The sequence below is a fragment of the Siniperca chuatsi genome, linkage group LG9 (assembly GCF_020085105.1).
Source record: "Siniperca chuatsi isolate FFG_IHB_CAS linkage group LG9, ASM2008510v1, whole genome shotgun sequence".
Lineage (NCBI taxonomy): Eukaryota > Metazoa > Chordata > Actinopteri > Centrarchiformes > Sinipercidae > Siniperca > Siniperca chuatsi.
In genome coordinates, this window is record NC_058050.1 from 17560359 (window position 1) to 17578470 (window position 18112).

At 39.7% G+C, this 18112-nt stretch overlaps 1 protein-coding gene across 2 annotated transcripts in view; it reads left to right on the forward strand.

Annotated features, from left to right (window-relative positions):
- The first annotated feature begins 200 nt into the window (after positions 1 to 200).
- The window catches only part of lars2 (leucyl-tRNA synthetase 2, mitochondrial), a 30722-nt gene continuing 12810 nt past the window's right edge, over positions 201 to 18112 (forward strand). Inside the window, exons 1-10 of one of the 2 annotated variants that reach the window (XM_044208516.1) lie at positions 201 to 369; positions 4230 to 4474; positions 6049 to 6180; positions 11435 to 11526; positions 11610 to 11670; positions 11788 to 11877; positions 12220 to 12363; positions 15298 to 15405; positions 17240 to 17399; positions 17853 to 17957. In XM_044208516.1, the coding sequence (XP_044064451.1) occupies positions 4241 to 4474; positions 6049 to 6180; positions 11435 to 11526; positions 11610 to 11670; positions 11788 to 11877; positions 12220 to 12363; positions 15298 to 15405; positions 17240 to 17399; positions 17853 to 17957 (1126 nt within the window). In that variant the 5' untranslated portion in view covers positions 201 to 369; positions 4230 to 4240. Of the gene's footprint in view, positions 370 to 4229; positions 4475 to 6048; positions 6181 to 10610; positions 10693 to 11434; positions 11527 to 11609; positions 11671 to 11787; positions 11878 to 12219; positions 12364 to 15297; positions 15406 to 17239; positions 17400 to 17852; positions 17958 to 18112 lie in introns of those variants that run through there. The other variant, XM_044208517.1, reaches the window with a different exon arrangement.

Consider the following 18112-nt stretch of genomic DNA (forward strand, 5'->3'; position numbering starts at 1 on the left):
ATCTACAAGTACACACACCCTGTAATGTATGCAAAATCAAGAAGCTGAAGATGTAGGGGTAAAGCTGACAGAATATTGTTATAAAGGTTTGAATGAAAAGATCTCTTAAAATAAATGTACGTACGTACTGTATAAAATGATTGCCTGAGCCCTCATTTTTTAACGACATGAGTTTGTCTTTGTCGACGTACGCCATGTTGATAAAGTTTATTGAAATCCAAGATGGCGGCGCCTATGGCGAACTCGAGATACAGTGAAACAGGTCATTTACAGCGTATTTAAAACCTGGGTATGACATATATAACTTGGATTATTGGATTTATGTCTTTACGACCGTAACCCTGAAACAAAGAAGCTGGAAACAAAACAGTAAGAACCTTCAAACTAAAGAATTTTTCTTCTGTTTTATATCCACTGTGTGTGCAACCAGCAGACAGATTGAGCAGTCAACCGGGAAACAAGAAATAAAACTAGTAGCTATGCTAGCATGAGCAGGTATAACAGGGGTTTGGTGAGACGTTCATTTGTAGCTAACAGAGGACCGGCTGCTCTGCTGTGTGGAGAGACCAGGAGGATACATTTAATAATGTAAATCAATGTCATGCTGGTCATGCTAGCTTAAAGGATGTTTTAAATGTATTGCTGCCCTGTATATCAAGAAAGCACAGTCAAGTGTTGAGAAGTTAAATTTACGTTGCATTTAACTGATGGTTACGTATGTTTCTCACTATGATTGAGGTTCAGGTGTCAAGTGAGTTCCCCTTGAATGCGTGATACATCATTTAAAATAAAACTGACCTGTTATCGATTTTCTCAGAGAATTATGCAAACATTACAGTATTATGATGATTGAGAGGTAAATTGATGCAACATTACAATACACAATTTCATGAATTTAGTGACCAGTCCTAAACTGATACTGCAACTAATAATTATTGTATGTGTCTGTTACTTTTCCTAATTGTAGATTATGTGAGAGGAGCTGGGCTATTTTGAGAAAACCAAATGTACCTAAATCTTTGACCAGATATGTCAATATTGATATTTTGGTGATGACATTAGTGCTTTCAGGTGGTATTTATTAGGACTGCCACTAATAATTATTGTATGTGTCCATTACTTTTCGATTATCAAATTATCATTTGGTCTTTAAAATGTCATTAAATAGTAAAAAACAATAAATATTTTCAGTTTACAGTCCTTTAAAACAGAGTAAAGCAGCTAATCTAATTTTCTCATCTTCTCATTTTGTGTCAGTTATTTAATCGACTGCTTCATGATTTATTCACAGCAAATTATTCACACAGGACTATTTGTAATTTGGATAACATGACCAAGCAGGCATTCATGATTGATTTCACTTTCACTCAGCTGGAACAGTCTTAAAATAACTTAGCAAAAAAATGTAGCCTTTAAGACCAAAAGTAGCAACATTTAAGCTCTTTTACAATATTATAATAACCAAAATCCCAGACAATATGTAATCACATATCACAATATTGATATTGCAGTACATCACTGTCATATCATGACTGGTTCTGGATAGCATTTGAAACTTTTTGTTGCCGTTACAAATATGATACCTGAGTTTTCGTTCTGATAACAAAATCATAATATTTTTCATAAGTAAATTTGGTCTCCAAATCTCTTTTTCTATTTAACTAAATACAACTTCTTAAAGCCAAACTTCTCAAGTGCATCAGTGTTTAATTTTGTCTAAATGCAAAGCAGCCATACCATTGCCTGAAGACGATACAATCTAAAATGAGCAAAATTATGATTTTAAATCTATTAACAATTAGTTTAACAACACCAAGAATTTGACCAAACATCGATGCCAACTGCCAATACATGACGTTTTTTGACACGTTTCAGTTGGTACCCAAAAAGTTCAACACCAGGCATTAGACATGGCCAGTAACTACACATCTTCAGATGACGCATTGCCTTCCTCTGCTGTATCTTCTCACACAGCAGAGCCAGCTTGCTGTGTGCAGAAGTTTGCAGTCACTCTTTACAGGAGACACCCGAACGGATGAACCCAGTCACCATAGAAACATTTTCTCAGTCTCTCGCCTCAGCCCACTCACTTGCACCTTTGGAGATGCACACAACCTTGAGTGCTCGGCTCTCCCAGCCTCAGCCTGAGGGAGGAGCGTTGGCTGCTGCGATGCTTAGGTTCTACTTGAGAGAATTTAGTGAAAAACGCATTCCCACAAGCAGGTGGGTGGAGGAGAGGAGAGGAGCACTTCTTGCTGGTTTTACACTCATTTGGTAGAAAAAGCTCAGAGCTATCCCCAGAAGATCTGTCCACCCCGGTCAGTAAATCCTTCAGGCTGGTCAGATTCTTGCTAAATGATGTGGGGACTGTATTTCAGTGACACTGTTTTCATTCAAAAACTCTTTGTTTTCTTAAAGTCTAAGCTACAAAATGTGCTGTTTAGTTGCTGAAATCCTCTTTCATGATGTGTATTTTGATCTGCTAAACAACCATGTAGGTCACTCTCCCTAATGAGCTACATTATGGGATCTACACCTCTGCATTGAGCTCTTTCTCTACAATAATCTTGTGTTTTCTTAACACCATAGAATATATAGAACAACCTTTTCGATGAGTTCTCCACAGCTTTAGATAAACAGTCATTATTTTGAGTCATCTCAGCCTGGTGTCAGGGCGTGCAGATTATCACTTCTTCCACTCAGCAGCTATAAAGGTCTCGCTGTCTGGGATCCAGATACGTCACGCTGTAAAAAAATATTCTCATGACAGGTCAGGTTAGCAGCAGTTGTCCTCCGCTGCTATGGAGGCAGAGACTTCGGATATCTCAGGTTACCTTGGAAACTGTGTTTTTATATACATGTCTGTGTGTGCGTTGTGTAGAAGACAAATTTAGGTCAAATTGTTTTTTCATACATGCAGTTGACTGTCCGACCTAAATTAAGCCACAGGGAACTCTAGCCTAACTGCTGTGTTCATGCAAAAGAGAGTAAAGGCTTTTTGAAGTAGCTCAATCGTCTGAATAATCCTGTTTTCCTATAATGCAGAATTTCATCCTTACTATCTACAAGTGTCCACAAAACTTGAAGGACATATTCTGGAAGCAGGAACGTCCATCCAGGTGACGTCCCGAGGCTGTTGGAGTAGTTAACAGTCCTGTAATGCAAAGAAAACTGTATACAACTGCAGGGCAGATTTGAAGAGAAATAGTGAATAATTGCAAACCAGTTAATTGAAAATGTCATTCTCACATCTGAGCAGGCAGGCGGTTTGATAAGAACAGCCTGTCAGTGAGGCAGAGCATAATCACATCACGCTGAATAAACCTCTTATTTCACAAAATCATGCTGTTGTGTGAGTGACGTGGTGCAAAGAGCACAGACTGTGAAATGGCCGTGGTGAAAGAAAAAATCACATGGAGAGCTGCAGAGCTGAGCCATCAGTCACCCTGTTCCCAACAAGTGGACTCACGTGTGCTGTTCAGTGCCACAGACGTCTGAATCCGTATGTGCCAAATGCTAATGTTGAGGGATTGTAATGGCCTTGTTGCATTTTTAGGACATTGCATACAAAGCTGTTGTGAGTGATCATTATCATCCCATTCCCATTTATTCCTATTATACCATGTAGTGACCATATCTAGCTTGTACCAGCATTAGAAAGTACTGCTCACCCGAGCATTTAGCTTGTATAAGTGTTGTTTTCTTTGGGTGGAGACGCTTGTAGAGGCATGAGTCCATAATGTATCTCTAAAGTTGAAAGATTCTGACAGGGAACTTGAAGGTGATAATGTTGAATGTTGTAGATGATAATTAAGTATTATGCAATTCAGTTTTTTTATTTTCAGTAGAATTGTATCATGGGGATATGATCATATGTGTCAATTTTACAAAATTAAATTTAAATTTAAATTGTTTAAATAAATGATTCCAAGAAAGTTGGTAATTTATTTTCTGTCGACTGATTAATCAACTAATCTTTTTAGCAGTACATCAGTCGGATCATTTTAAATGTGATTGTACCTGAATTTGCCCTATCAGTTTTGGAAAAACATTCTTATTAATGTCATAATATTAATTTCAGCCATATCTTCCAGGCCTACAGTGAAGTTGATCTGATGGTCGTCTTCTGTAGATAACTCGCCTCTAGATCAGAAACCCTGGTGCTTCATTATCTTACCAACAGCACCACCGTCATGCTTGCCGGTTTACTGTATCTGTCCCTGTTTTAGGTGACAGAACCATGCAGGTGTCAGTGAGAAGGCTGGCTCTGTATCCGCTGGGTGTTGCCCGGTCTGCCCAAATCAGGGGCGCTCTCCTGAGCCCAGTACCCCGCCTACTGTCCCCCAGCATCCGCACCCTTTTCAGTGAGACAGGAGTGTGGGAGAAGGACTACCGATCAGAGACCCGACGCAGAGTGGAAGAATGGTGGCACCCACGAATTATGGCACAGTGGCGGAAGGATGCGCTGAAGGAGGTAAGAAGGCCTTTACTTTTCATACAGTCTTTAGCCTGGTGACATCATGATCATCCAGTTTGCCAAGTAAATCTGTCAGTACGTTATGCCAGTTATGTGTTGTGTGTAAACATATACTGGTTTCAGAAACCTGGATAAGCTCTTATCCCGGTTTTGTAAAACTTTGATACGCTAACTGGAGTACTCCGCTAGAAACCTGGATACTGTAGCATGTAAACACCTTATCCTGGTTTATGATCATTCTCTGCCATGCTTGCAGGTGTGTCCACGAGTCAAGTTACATAGTGATTAGTCAGTAAAAGAAAAAATCGACTAATGGTCTATTAGGTGTCAGAAAAAGTTTAAAATGCCCATCACAAATGACCAGAGCTCAAGATAAAGTCTTCAAATGTCTTGTTTTGTCCAAGCAACAGTTCAAACTGAACAGATATTCAGTTTACACTGATATGAAACTGAGAAAAGAAGCAAATCCTCATATTTGAGAAGCTGGAATCACCAAATGTTTAGAAAATGATTTGACTGATTACTAGATTATCATACTAGTTGCAGATATATTTTCTGTCAATCTACAAGCAGAGTTGAGGCAGCCATGAACCAAAAAATGTCCGAAATGAGTGGCTGACATGTTGAGGAATAAAGACGCACGTTCTGCACGCAGATGATCAGAAACCTGGATATTGTTATGATCATGTATACAGTGATCATGTATATGAATAACCAGGTTTCTCATGTTCCATGTAAAGGTCATATCTCAAATATGTTGAAAACCAGGATAAGACTCAAAACTAGGATCCTAATGTGCATGTGAATGTACTCTGTGAGTCTTGTACGTTTTCAGAAGTGCTGGCCTTCATACTGTGTAAACAGCTGTCACTACTGTTGAATGAGTGAAAATAAATGTTGAAGTCCATAAACCAAGGTTGCACCAGCCAAGTGTAGTCCTCTATCTGGACAAATCTGTATATGTATAAATTGGAAACACCTTTAGCCTTTTCACTAAGATTCATTGATTAATGGGTCATTAAGTGTCCTTCCACATGTTTCCCAGCTATTACTGGCTCTGGCCCCTGGTAGCTCATCCGAGACCCAGAGCTGATTATATATCCTAATGGTCTGACCGTGCGCCCGTCTGGGACAGGCTGACAGAGATTAAGTGCATTCATGACAGCCCTGGTCCTAATTAATTTATTGGAAATTTCATGACTTGGGTTTCCTGTAATCATGTATAACTGGGTGTAACACAGTACTTACTGTGTTGCCGTGGTAACAGTGTTGTTACTGTAAACCATTCATAATCAGCGCTGCCGCAGTTCAGATTCTGGCACTATAATCGGGCATTGTTACAGCCTCATACAGTAATGTAGAAGTCAGTCAGTGCTCTCGCTCTGTATGTGATTCCTGTCCTGACCTCATCAAGTTAATGCAGTGTCTTTCAAACAAGACTCATTCAAAAGCCAGACTGATAATGGAGAAAATAACTTCTGCAGTGTTATTGCATCTCTCAGGAATTAAATCACGTTTTATGGTCTTTCCTTACAGCCCTGTACATTATGTTGACTGTTGATTTTCCTCAGGGTTCCAACAGGAAGAAGTTTTATGTCCTCTCCATGTTTCCATACCCGTCGGGGCGACTGCACATGGGCCACGTGCGAGTGTACACCATCAGTGACACCATCGGACACTTCCAGAGAATGAGAGGCCATCAGGTATGTCTGCTTTTAGTAAATGTCTTTTTACTATTTCCTACTATCTTCCCTGAAACAGGCAAGGTCAGTACACTCTGCGCTGGCAGTAAACATAAAATAAGCCAAGAATGTTTTTATTTTGACTTAGAAAGGAAAGTACACTAGTGAGAGGCCTTTTTCACAGAAGACATTTTGACATGTCACAGCAGAAAAAGCACAGGTGTAAATAAAATGAATGATGGCTGAATTCCATTTAGCTGCTTCAGGATCCTTACACGTCAAACTCTTTCCTAAAACTAGAAAGAAAACTAAATATTGATTGTGTGATAATACTGTAATCTAACACAAAAAAGTGGAGTTCTTGAAGTGAAACAGTGAAACCTGACTCTTAAACCAGTTTATTTCCAGTTTCTAAATTAAAGAGTAGAATAGAGTTAAAAGAGTATGTATGTGTATGCTCTCAAGTATTGACTCTATTGTTCTTGGGAAAAAAATAAACATATATAACTTCTCAAAATGGGCGGCCATACCTTTTTAAGAATAAGCCAAAGCTTTTAACTTTTAATTTATGCCCGGGTTTGCTTTATTGTTCGTTATCTGCCCCTCACCACAAGTCCTTCTGTGGCTTAACTGTCCCTGTTTTTGTTCAGACATGCAGTGTACTATACTGACTTCCCAAAATCGCAAAGGATGTGTCATCCTTTTATTGTAGTGAACTACTATAATTGTGAGACATCTGCTGTTCTGTTTTGAAAATCATTTTATTTTTGGCAGTTAATATAGTATATATAATATTACTGGTGAACCACCATTCTGTACTGGGACAGTGAGGCAATGGAGGACTGTATTTGGTACATAACATTATACTATCTGATTTATTTAAAAAGTCTCACTGCACTGTTGCCCGAGTCTTATCTATTTATCCCTGCTCTACATCACTCCATGGACACAACAATTTATTAAAAATATCATTAATATCATTTCTGTTTGCACTGCACTGTGATGCTGCATATCTCTTTACTCACGTTCTCTTTGCACAGTGTACCTAATGTAGTGTACTAACAATAGCATTAATATATATATTAATATAAGTACCATTAGTAGCATGATAATACCTCCTGGCACCACTACCTTTCAATTACATAACCAAAGTTTACACTATCCTGGGAGCATGTAATTAGATTTTTGTTTGTTGTACTTGTACTTAGTTTCTATTGGACTGTATTGGTTTCTGCCAATACAGTGTACATTTGCACGTCATGTACATTGCTTTAGTAGACAGTAATTGTGTAATTTGTAGCTTGATTATTTTACTTACATTTTTGCTACATTTTCATCATTGTTTTTGTATAGCTGACACATTTTGTTCAAACATGTTCATAAGAGGACACTTTTATGAACATGTTTTTCTGCTACAATGACCTAATTTCTGAATGTGTCATCCTTTTATGTTGTTAAACCACTGATTTTGGGTGTTTTTACTCAGATTGAATGAGTCCACGATTCTCTGTGAGCTAAGAATTTTTTTTATGACACCTAGACCTATTTAATTTTTTCAAAATAAATTAGTTTTAAAAAATTAAGTCTGCTTAAAAGCAAGGAAATGTTTTCCTAGATCTTATAAACTGACAATTGGGGAAATGGAAGGTTTTAAACCTACAGTTATTTTTGAACCTCCCCATTAGGTCTCATTTTATGGTTAAAATTAGCTGTAAATAAGGTAAAGGTAAAATCCATACTCTTGATCACAAGAACTCTAGTGTGTTATTGACTCGACTGTGTCTCAGATCAAAGTGTTGCGGTCGATATTCAGCACTCTGTTTGAGTCCAGTAAACAGCTGGTGTTGATGAAGCTGTGACCAGTGTCTGTCAGACGGATCAGGCCCCTGCTGTCACACACACCTTCTGTCACCTTCGACGGTGACAACCTATGTTCAGTTCTTTGGTTGGTTGTTGTCCTCACACCATCCATCCCTGTCTTTACCCTGACGAATAGTTGGTGTATGACGAGCCTCTCCTTTTTCTTTTCCTGGTGGAAGTTTTGTGTATCTCCCTCCCCTGCAGAGAGAATCCCTTCCACATCTGTCTGGTCTCTCTGGGCCCCGAACAGAAACATGGTTTCACATGACTGGCAACTACTTCCTGCCCGGAGTGTACTTTATCACAGCATCTGTCAGAAAGCAAACCTTGTTCCGCTGTATTCACACAGTGTACTCACTGGTTAATTAAGGAAAGAACACTCTGTCAATTGTCATACCCTAAAGTTATTTTCTCTCTTTTCAGGGGTATTTCACGTTTAACACTTTTTTATTATCATAAAATATACCAATTTTACAGACTCAATGTTCCTGTTGTTCTACATAATATCAACATATTGTGCGCTTCTAATGAGTTCATTGGCAGAATGTGCATCTCTGTAATTTGATCACTGTAAAATGAGAAAGGGAGTTCTTTCTACTGAACAGGTATTTCAAAAGATTAAAGTGTCTACAGCTCACTTGGCGAAAAAGCTCTGCTAGGTGCAAAAAGGGCGCTAACAGCTGGTACAAAAATCTTTTTTATACTGACGAAGTAGTACCTGTGAAAACTGATGACACTGTGATCTGAGGATTATTCAGAGTAATGTGTACTCTGATTCTGGAAAGACGTTGCTGTTGACAAGTCATTTTTCAATGTTGTGAAAAGGACAAACTAAATTTCCCTCCATTATATTGGGGTGGAGTCAGAAACCTTAGAGATGTTTTTTTTCAAAATTTGAGAAATCAAAGACATTGTTTGGTGTGTTGGGAAATGGCGCTTATTTGCTTTCTTGCTGAGAGTTAGATGAAAATATTGATATTACTCTCATGTCTGTACGGTAAATATGAAGCTTGAGCCAAGAGACTGTTAGCTTAGCTTAGCATAAAGACTGGAAACTAGAGGGAAGCAGCTTGCTTGTTTTTGTCCAAAGGTTAAAAAAAAAGGTAGTTACTGAGCCCAACCAAGAAATACTCCGGCCAATAACCCCCCGTAACACCACATCATGTCTCACTTGTTTTTGTATGGATTAATTGAACAAGATTAGATGAACAAGTGTTAATTTGTGAGATTTATAGGTGCTTGTAGGGGGATTTTGTTACTTTTGATCAGAGCCAAGCTAGCTGTTTCCAGTCTTTATGCTAAGCTAAGCTAACCAACTTCTGGCAGCAGCTACATTTTTACCGTACAGACATGGGAGTGGTATCAATCTTCTCATCAAACTCTCTGCACCGAAGTGAATAAATGTGTTTCCTACAATGTCAAACTATCTTTAAACCAAAACAATCTGCAAGGCTAGATACCACTAATGCTACAATAAATGAGTAAATGTGTTTTCATAATTTGGGCAAAATAAACCTTTTATTGATGTGAATGAAAACTGATTTGAAGGCATGCTCCTCTTCTTGTCCTTCTTTGCTCTGTAGTTGCTTGTGCACATGAGCTCCTGTGTAAATGTGTTAACTTAAATGGCAAAGGTTGTTTCGTCATGGAATTAGCTGTCCAGTGAACAAGACATTGTTCACTGGACAGGAGTTCAACAAGAGTTGAATATTGAAGGAATTACTAGAGTTTGGTTTGCATCAATTATTGTGATGAGAAAACAGACAGACAAATGCTGGCGTTGCATTTCAATGCTGCCGCAGATGGAGAGACGCTTCTAGCTGGAACTGTGTGGGTGGACACTTGCATGTAGCTGAGTGGCTCCACATTCACAAAGTAAGTCTCCCAACACTCCTGTCCTTGTCGTCAGCATGAGGAGCCTGGAGCTGTGGATTGATGTATCTGTCTCAGGTTGGCACTCACTTACTCCGCATTACAGTGGACAGATTGTCATAAAATGTGCCTACTCCCACGTCCATCTTCCACTGCAACTTGTCACTCATGCTCTGAAATGTGCGGTTAGTCTCCGTGATAACAGGTTAGTAAAGAGTCGGACTAGTATTCACGCTTTGTGTGGACATTAGGATAAGTGGAGCTGAAGCTATTAGCAGTGAAAAGATCATTTGTCTCTGCCGCTCTCTGAACTATCCATCACAGCCTGTCCCTGTAACATCCCATCATGAATACTGTCTTACTTTAATGGAATATTTACACTGAATAAACAATGTAGTAGCGTATCCATCCTAATGAGGCGCATGTATTTATTCTGCTTTGTTATTCACATTGGCTATCTTTGTGCTCTGTGTGCCTGTATTCCTCCTGAGCAGTCACAGTGGTCTGCTGTGCAGAGCGCTCTTAGCCTAATACCATCCAGCACTTGGCTTTACAAATGAGGCCCATGCAGTTACCAAGGATACCAATTTGTCTGAAACATCAAACCCGTTAAAGTCCATGCAATGATCCTCTCCAGTACTCGACTCCTTGTCACTCTGCTTCTCCTCTACTTTACTCATGCTTTCCACTCCTGTGCTTTCATCTCGTTTCTCTCTCAGTGAGCAGAAAAAACACAGCTGAAGAGCTAAAGGGAAAAAGAGATGAGTCGTCTGGAGTCGACAAAGATTTATGTCAAGGAGGGTGTGTATGTTAGACGGGGACACTAAAATGGATGTGGATACAAAGTGCAGAGGGATTGAGGGAGAAAGCAGACAAAGAAGGAAAGTGACTGTAGATTGTTTAAGAAAATTGTAAAAGTAATTTGCATCAAGCTGGCTAGTCTAAAGCTGTCACATCCTGATATTCAAAGCTTAACCTTTTGTTTTTACATTATATAACAGCAGTTACTGCAGTTACATGAAAATTGCAGTTAAGTCTGCATGCATTAACCACAATGTGTAATGGAGTTTACAACACAGCAGGGAACAACACATTATCATGTAAGGTTCTAAGTGTGCTGCAGTTAGGGGAACGTAATGCAATTTTGCTGAATAAATTACCTCATACAATAAAATATTTTTGATTTTACCGTTACTGTTAGCATAAATCCTCTCGTCGCATATCAGATAAAGTAAGCAAAGATTACAGCAAAAATATGTTTTGCTTATTGTTACTTCACTTGGATGTTTGAACTTCAGTTTGACACTAGAAGACAGTTTTCACAATCATCTCCTGAAGGTGGAAAGTTTCTCTGTGCTCACCTTAAAAAACGGAAAAGAAGCAAATCTTCACATTAAGAAGCTGAAAACGAAGAATGTTTGTTATTTTTTTGGCACGATAAATGACTTGAAATTAATGAATTATCAAAATTGTTGTTGATTAATTAACTGTTGAATCACAAATGATTTCACCATTAATACAGAGCTTCTAACTGCATCCACAGGTGTTGAATCCGATGGGTTGGGATGCTTTTGGACTTCCAGCAGAAAACGCAGCCATTGAGAGAGGCCTCGACCCAGGGGAGTGGACTAAACGGTACATGAAATATCACATCTGTTCTTCTGAGTGTTCATTGTTTATACATACCTTAACGTTGCTGCTCTGTGTCGTCTCCTCAGTAATATCCAGTCCATGCGGGAGCAGCTGGACAGCCTCGGCCTTTGCTTCAACTGGGACCGGGTGAGTAGGAACTGAAGAAGAACTGAGCATCAAACAGCTTTTAGGTCTGGTTTGCTCTCTCATGCGTGTGTGTGTGACACCACACACTGCTGACCAGACTCTGGCTTTTCTTGACAGGAAGTGACCACTTGTCTTCCAGACTACTACAGATGGACGCAGTATCTGTTTATCAAGCTCTTTGAAGCAGGACTAGCATATCAGAAAGAGGTAGGAATGGCCTTTGCACTAAAGTGCGTATCCTGATTTTCGTTTGAAAGGAATAATATCATTGGTTTAGGTATGAGGTCCCTGACAGTTACAGAAATCACCCGCTCACCCGATACCGTTGGAAGAAAATTAATGAATTGGAAAGAAGAGAGCTTGGTAGAAGCCCTTTGATTATGTTTAATGAAATGGGACGACCTTGAAATAAGCCTTTGGTCTGTCTATTAAATCCAAGCTACTTCCTAAGCTATGCTTTTTCATTTTAACTGTGTGTGTGTGTGTGTGTGTGTGTGTGTGTGTGTTCATCTGCATTTGTGTGCTCTTTTGTGTGTGTGTGTTATCCAGGCTGTGGTGAACTGGGACCCTGTTGATCAGACGGTACTGGCTGATGAGCAGGTGGATGAAAATGGTTGCTCCTGGAGGTCTGGCGCCCTGGTGGAGCAGAAGCTGCTCACACAATGGTTCATCAAGACTACAAACTATGCCAAGGTATGGCTCTTTTGTGTGTGTGTGTGTGTGTGTGTGTGTGTGTGTGTGAGAAAGAGAGCGTATGTGTGTATGTGACAAGTCATACGGGCCAAAATGAGCAGTGGACCCCTCTGATAACAATCATGGCTGACACTTCAGTAGCAGCAGCTGCAGCCCTGCCTCTCTGATTCTGCAATCAGACCCCTGGACACCGTCATTTGTAGCCTGGCATCTCCCGACCAAGGAGAAAGAGACCAGCAGGAGTCGGGGTTATACAACCAGGCGGCCTGGTCGGCTAATGAGAAGCCTCCACCTTTTGAGCACAGCACAGCACAGGCCTGCTGCAGGGTGAAATGACCCCCTCTGGACTTATATAAATCACCCTCAGGAAAGACTGTTCATGCATAATACATGCAGCACATGCATGTGCATTGTTAGACATGAGGGTAAGCGTGTGCTAACGCACACACTGTACAGAGTGGTTCTCAAGGAGAAAAGTGTTTTTGTTTTATGTGGATGTGGAAAGCACTTAACTAGTTTGGCACATTTTCTCAGACCCTTGTCTTGCAGACAGTAGACAGAAATCCATAATTTAAATTTGAGTTAATCCTTTTTTAAAGTTGAGAACATTTCTGTAAAATTGCATTAATGTTACATTTCTTGTTTCTAGCGCTGCAACTAGAAATTATTTTCCTTATTGAGTAATCTGTCAATTTATTTTTTCAACTGGTTAGGTCTGCGAATTGGCAGAAATGCTCATCACAATTCCCTAAAGCCCAAGATGACATCTTCATCGTCTTGTTTTGCCTGACCAACAGTCAAAAACACAAAGACATTCTGTTTACAAGGATATAAAACAGCACATCCTCATATTTGAGAAGCTAAAACCAGAGAAAGATTGACATTTCTGCTTGAAAAATGGCTTGAATGGATTATCAAAATAGTTGCAGATTATTTTCCTGTCGATCGGCAAATCGATTCATTGAGCTTGCAGCTCTACTTGTTTCTATTAAAATAGTGAGACAAATGAGAAGGAAAGGCAGAGCAACGTATAGCATAAGCAAGTTTAACGTTCTGTGAGTGGATTTTCATACTGGACTGAAATAAAATAGAAACCAAAGCCTGCCTGGGAGGTGTGAAATCAATCTAAAAACGTTATCTATGCTTCGAAAAATGGTTGGCAATAATGGAAAATACATGTGATTTCTAATGAACTTACAAAAACACTGGTTTGTCCTTTGATGTTTTGTTGATTTCTTTGGCAATTTTGCCATTTTGGGGCAAAAAAAAATCCATTTGTCCACAGTCAGGCGTCACCCAGTTTTAGTTGCAGCGCCGACGTCGCCCATACTTGTCCGTGTTAGAGGTGTAAGCGGAGGTGGAAGCAGCCTACTGTGACAATGTGTTCCTGCATTTCTAATTTTCTCTGACGAATAGAGAAGTGGGAAGGAAACAAGAGGAAGGTGTTAAGGAAAAAAGTGAGAAAGACAGATGGAGCGAAAGGAGGGCCGTGTCAAACCGGAACGTGCCAAATAGAAAGCGCTGTAACTGGACTGTGATTTCCTGCATGTGCGTTTCTTCGCTCGCCTGTACACGTGTTCGAGTCTGTTAGGCAACATTAACTTCAGACAATATTTATTCAGCAGTCATCAGTTTAGCTGTCAGGTTGTTCCACGTTGTACCCAAAGAGTCTCCTCATGAATTGTAACCATATTGTTTCTTCCAGGACACAGATGACTGCATATTAATACTAAGATGGATTTTTTTGAAGTGGAGTGTGCAGGATGCAAAATGATCACGTGGCAATAGCAGAGTTTTCAATTTCATGCATAATCACACTTGTTACTTATTACACTGCACTAAATGATTCACGAACTGAGAGCTCAGTGTATTTTTCAACTATAATATTGGTGTTTTGTGTCATTTAGGTACATTAACAACAAACAACTTGTGACTTGGAGGTTGCTGGTTCAAATCCCTGAACCAGCTTGGAAAATGCATGGATTTGTACTGCTGCATTGTGTAATATTTTTGTCAGACATGTACTTGATGTTTCTCACACACACACAGTCCTTGGTTATTGCTATACCATGCTTTTTCTCTCAAGCTTTTTTTAGTTGCCATGGAGACTCCTGTCCTTGCTGTGAATCTTTCAGTTTCTCCTGGTTCTGTGCCAAAACTATATTTTCTAGTCCAGGAAAGTGAAAACATTTACTGGCTCCTCTCTTTAAAGCCATCATCAGTTGTCTGTCATTGCTTTCTTCATTGCTGGTGACATCTTTTGTTTTGCTGCATCTCTTCCAAGAGTCCCTCAGTCACGCTGACACAGATTCGCTGGGATTTATGTCTCTTTTCTCCCACTCTGGAGCAAATCCATAACTGACACACTCCGCACTCATGCTGGTGATGACTATAGCCAGTGTTTGTATCGCTGTGATGAGGTACTGCACGCTGAGTGGCACAGTGAGGGGGATTGTGGGTAATAGATTGTGACAGACTGAAAAGGAAATGGAGAGTTAAAACATCTCTGGGCTTGGCCCAGCTGTGGCTTTTTGGCCTGAATCTCGTTGATATGCATAGCTTCTGTTAATCATGCAGAATAACTGTTGGTGTGTGTGTGTGTAAGTGTGAGAGAGAGAAAGTGGTGCGCACTTTATAGGCGATTGCTTTGTGATATCAAAGAAAGAAGGGTGAGTGGAGGTCAGGATTTTTGAAAATCCCTCTTTGTCTGCATAATGTGACCTGGTCGGCTCTGCTGCTTTGTCAAAATAAATTGGCTAAGCTTTGAAAGAGGCCACACTGAGTTGGAGTCAATTGCATTATCCTAGACAGCCACATACTTATGAGGAACTCGCTGCCCCCTTACAAAAAAGATCTATTTTCCACAATGAAGTGGAAAATTTGCTCTTTCCAAACTTGTACAAAGTAGTAAACTTGTGTTTCTGTCTCCTCCAGCCTCTCCTGGATGCCCTGGCAGACCTTCCGGAGTGGTACGGGGTCAAAGCCATGCAGGCAAACTGGATTGGAGAGTGCACTGGCTGCTACTTCGATTTCAAACTCAAGGTGAATCTCAGCTCCCTTCCCTTTGCTCACTTTTTAATCATTCATCACTTTCTCACTTTCCTTTTCCACCAAGTTGATCCCCCTGCCCTCCTCTGTTTTTCATCTCTTTCTCCCCAAGCACTGATTGCTTGCTTTATTTTGGATTTGTAGACGCCTCTGTTTATGTATGTATTTCTATTAAAAATCATGTACCAAAATATAAAAATCTTCACTTTGTTGTTCGCATTCAGCGGGTGCATCCATCTGCAAGTAGCAATTTACCCAAACAGATGATGTCACAGATTAGTTTCTACTGAGTTTTCTGAGAGCCATATTTACAGTTCTTCACACGTCTGTCGTTTCAAACTGAGCAGTCGCAAAAAGCCCCTGAGAGACCTACGAGCACCCTCATTAAACCATTCTCCTTGAAAAAGAATTAGAAAAATCGTTACTCAAGTCAGTCCCTTAATTTAAAAAGTCTTCATACTTCTAGAGGAAAGAGGGTTAAAGGATGTGAGAGTGCTTTTGTGTTTTTTGTGTCTTCCTTTGTTTATATGGCAGAATGCATAATTAAAGTTAAAACCAGGGTCATTAAGTTAATTGGATGGCTGCTTGTCTTATATTACATCATCATACATGTCACAGGAACTCTTCACTGAATTATCTTCCCAGGGGTCTGAAGATATGTATTAGTATGTCTTCTACAACACGACGTAAACTAATAACCTTAGAACCCCCTAGAATGAGTGTGTCATCTATAAATAATGATAGGATTTAAACTCCAACTGACAATTTATTAGTTAATTTGTTAATAATTTATTGTGTACATTTTTTGACAAATTCCCTTGACAAGGTATCGGATCCCACAATTGATGTCAGTTTTACTTGGTCTGACCAACAGACAAATGAGACTAAGAGGCCACAGCCATGCTAGCAGCTGTGTGTAGATCTAGGTTAATGGTTCAAAGTAGAATTTATTGTCATTATCTCCATATACAATACTCAGTATACACACACAGTATAGGGTAACCAAATTGCATTCCTTCAGTGCTATGGTGTACACAATAAGAACAAGTACAAAGACTGTAAAGTAATTAAGTAAGTAAGTATTAAGTTGATAGAAGTTAAGGATGTGCTTTGTTTTCATTAAAAACAAACACTTCCTAGTACTTAGACACAGTGGTGCTTTGAGCTAGCTTTGAGCAGGTGTAATGTTTACCATGTTCACCCTCTTAGTTTAGCTTTTTAGCATGCTAATATTTGGTAATTAGCACTAAACACAAAGTACAGCTGAGGCTGATGGGGATTTTTTTTCATTTATATTTTTATTATTTATTTATTTATTTAAGTATTTAGTCAGTGGAAAAGTTAAGGGATCACCAAAGTTATTGCGATGCATCCTGAGGGGAACATGAATGTGTGGTGCCACAGGAAAAGTCATTAAGATTGCCGCTAAAAGTCATTAGGAAACTGCTCTTTTTATAATTTATAATGGAGTACTTGGCAAATATTAATATTCTATAGGTTGTTACTTTATAAATAAATAAATTATTATTATAACTATTAATCAATTACGAACATTTTGCTTTCTGTCCACTAACTGATTGATGATTGGATTGTTTCAGCACTAAAATGCATTAATCAGTATTACAAAACCACAGAATCTTCTGTGCCTAAAACTATAATACAGTATCTTAAAATGACTTAACGTACATGGTAGACATCATATTATTAAATAAACCACTTTGTGTGACAGCCTGAGGAGCCTGCAGGTCCTCCTCATTAACTCAGCATCCATGTCAACAGCAGCACTGAAGCTGAGTGGTTCCCATGTGCTTCTTCTCTTATCTCCCAGGTGAACGGGGAAGAGACGGGGGAGACCCTGCCAGCCTACAGCTTCTCCCCAGAGATGGTGTTCGGAGCGGCTTACCTGGCCATCCTGCCCTCCCACAGACTGCTGCACGGTAGCAGCTCAGTCCGCTCTGCCCTGGAGAAAGCCTTTCAGCTGGGCAGAGGTGAGCGTCTCTACACTGATCCCAGTCTGTGTTTGGGCCATTTGCTGCTTTTGTGGTGGGGGGGAAAAGAAGCTTTTTTTATTTTTTATTTTTTTTGTAGGAAAGACACATTTAGATTTTTCCTTATCAGTAACATAATTCATTACTTTTTCAGGGGTACAATAGCATCTTCTTCTTTGCATCTTATGTGTGTGCAATAGTGAAAAATCAATCAACAGTACATGTTTTTTGGCATTTCAGTAAAGACTATTTGTCTACATATATTCCGTATCACCAGTATGGATGCATGTTTGGTAATGTCAAGGTATGGATGTAGTAGCTGCAGTGGACTGGAGTGTATATTAATTGGGATTCCCTTGAGGTTTTCTGTCTCAGTGGTAAATGAGTTTTGATAATGAGCTACCAGGGGAAGCAGCACTGCCTCTCTCACACCTCCTGACCTCTGCTCTCCAGACTCCTCAACAGAGGTCACCGCTCACAACCTGTTCACTGGCCACGAGGTTCCCCTGGTCATCTCACACAAAGAGGCGTTTGATGGCTATCTGGATACCATGATTGGTGAGTTATTGGTGTGTGTGTGTGTGTGTGTGTGTGTGTGTGTGTGTGTGTGTGTGTGTGTGTGTGTGTGTGTGTGTGTGTGTGTGTGAGAGAGAGAGGGTTTCACAATCACCTAGAAATTAGTAGCTGGTCAATGAGAAAGTGATTTGTATGCA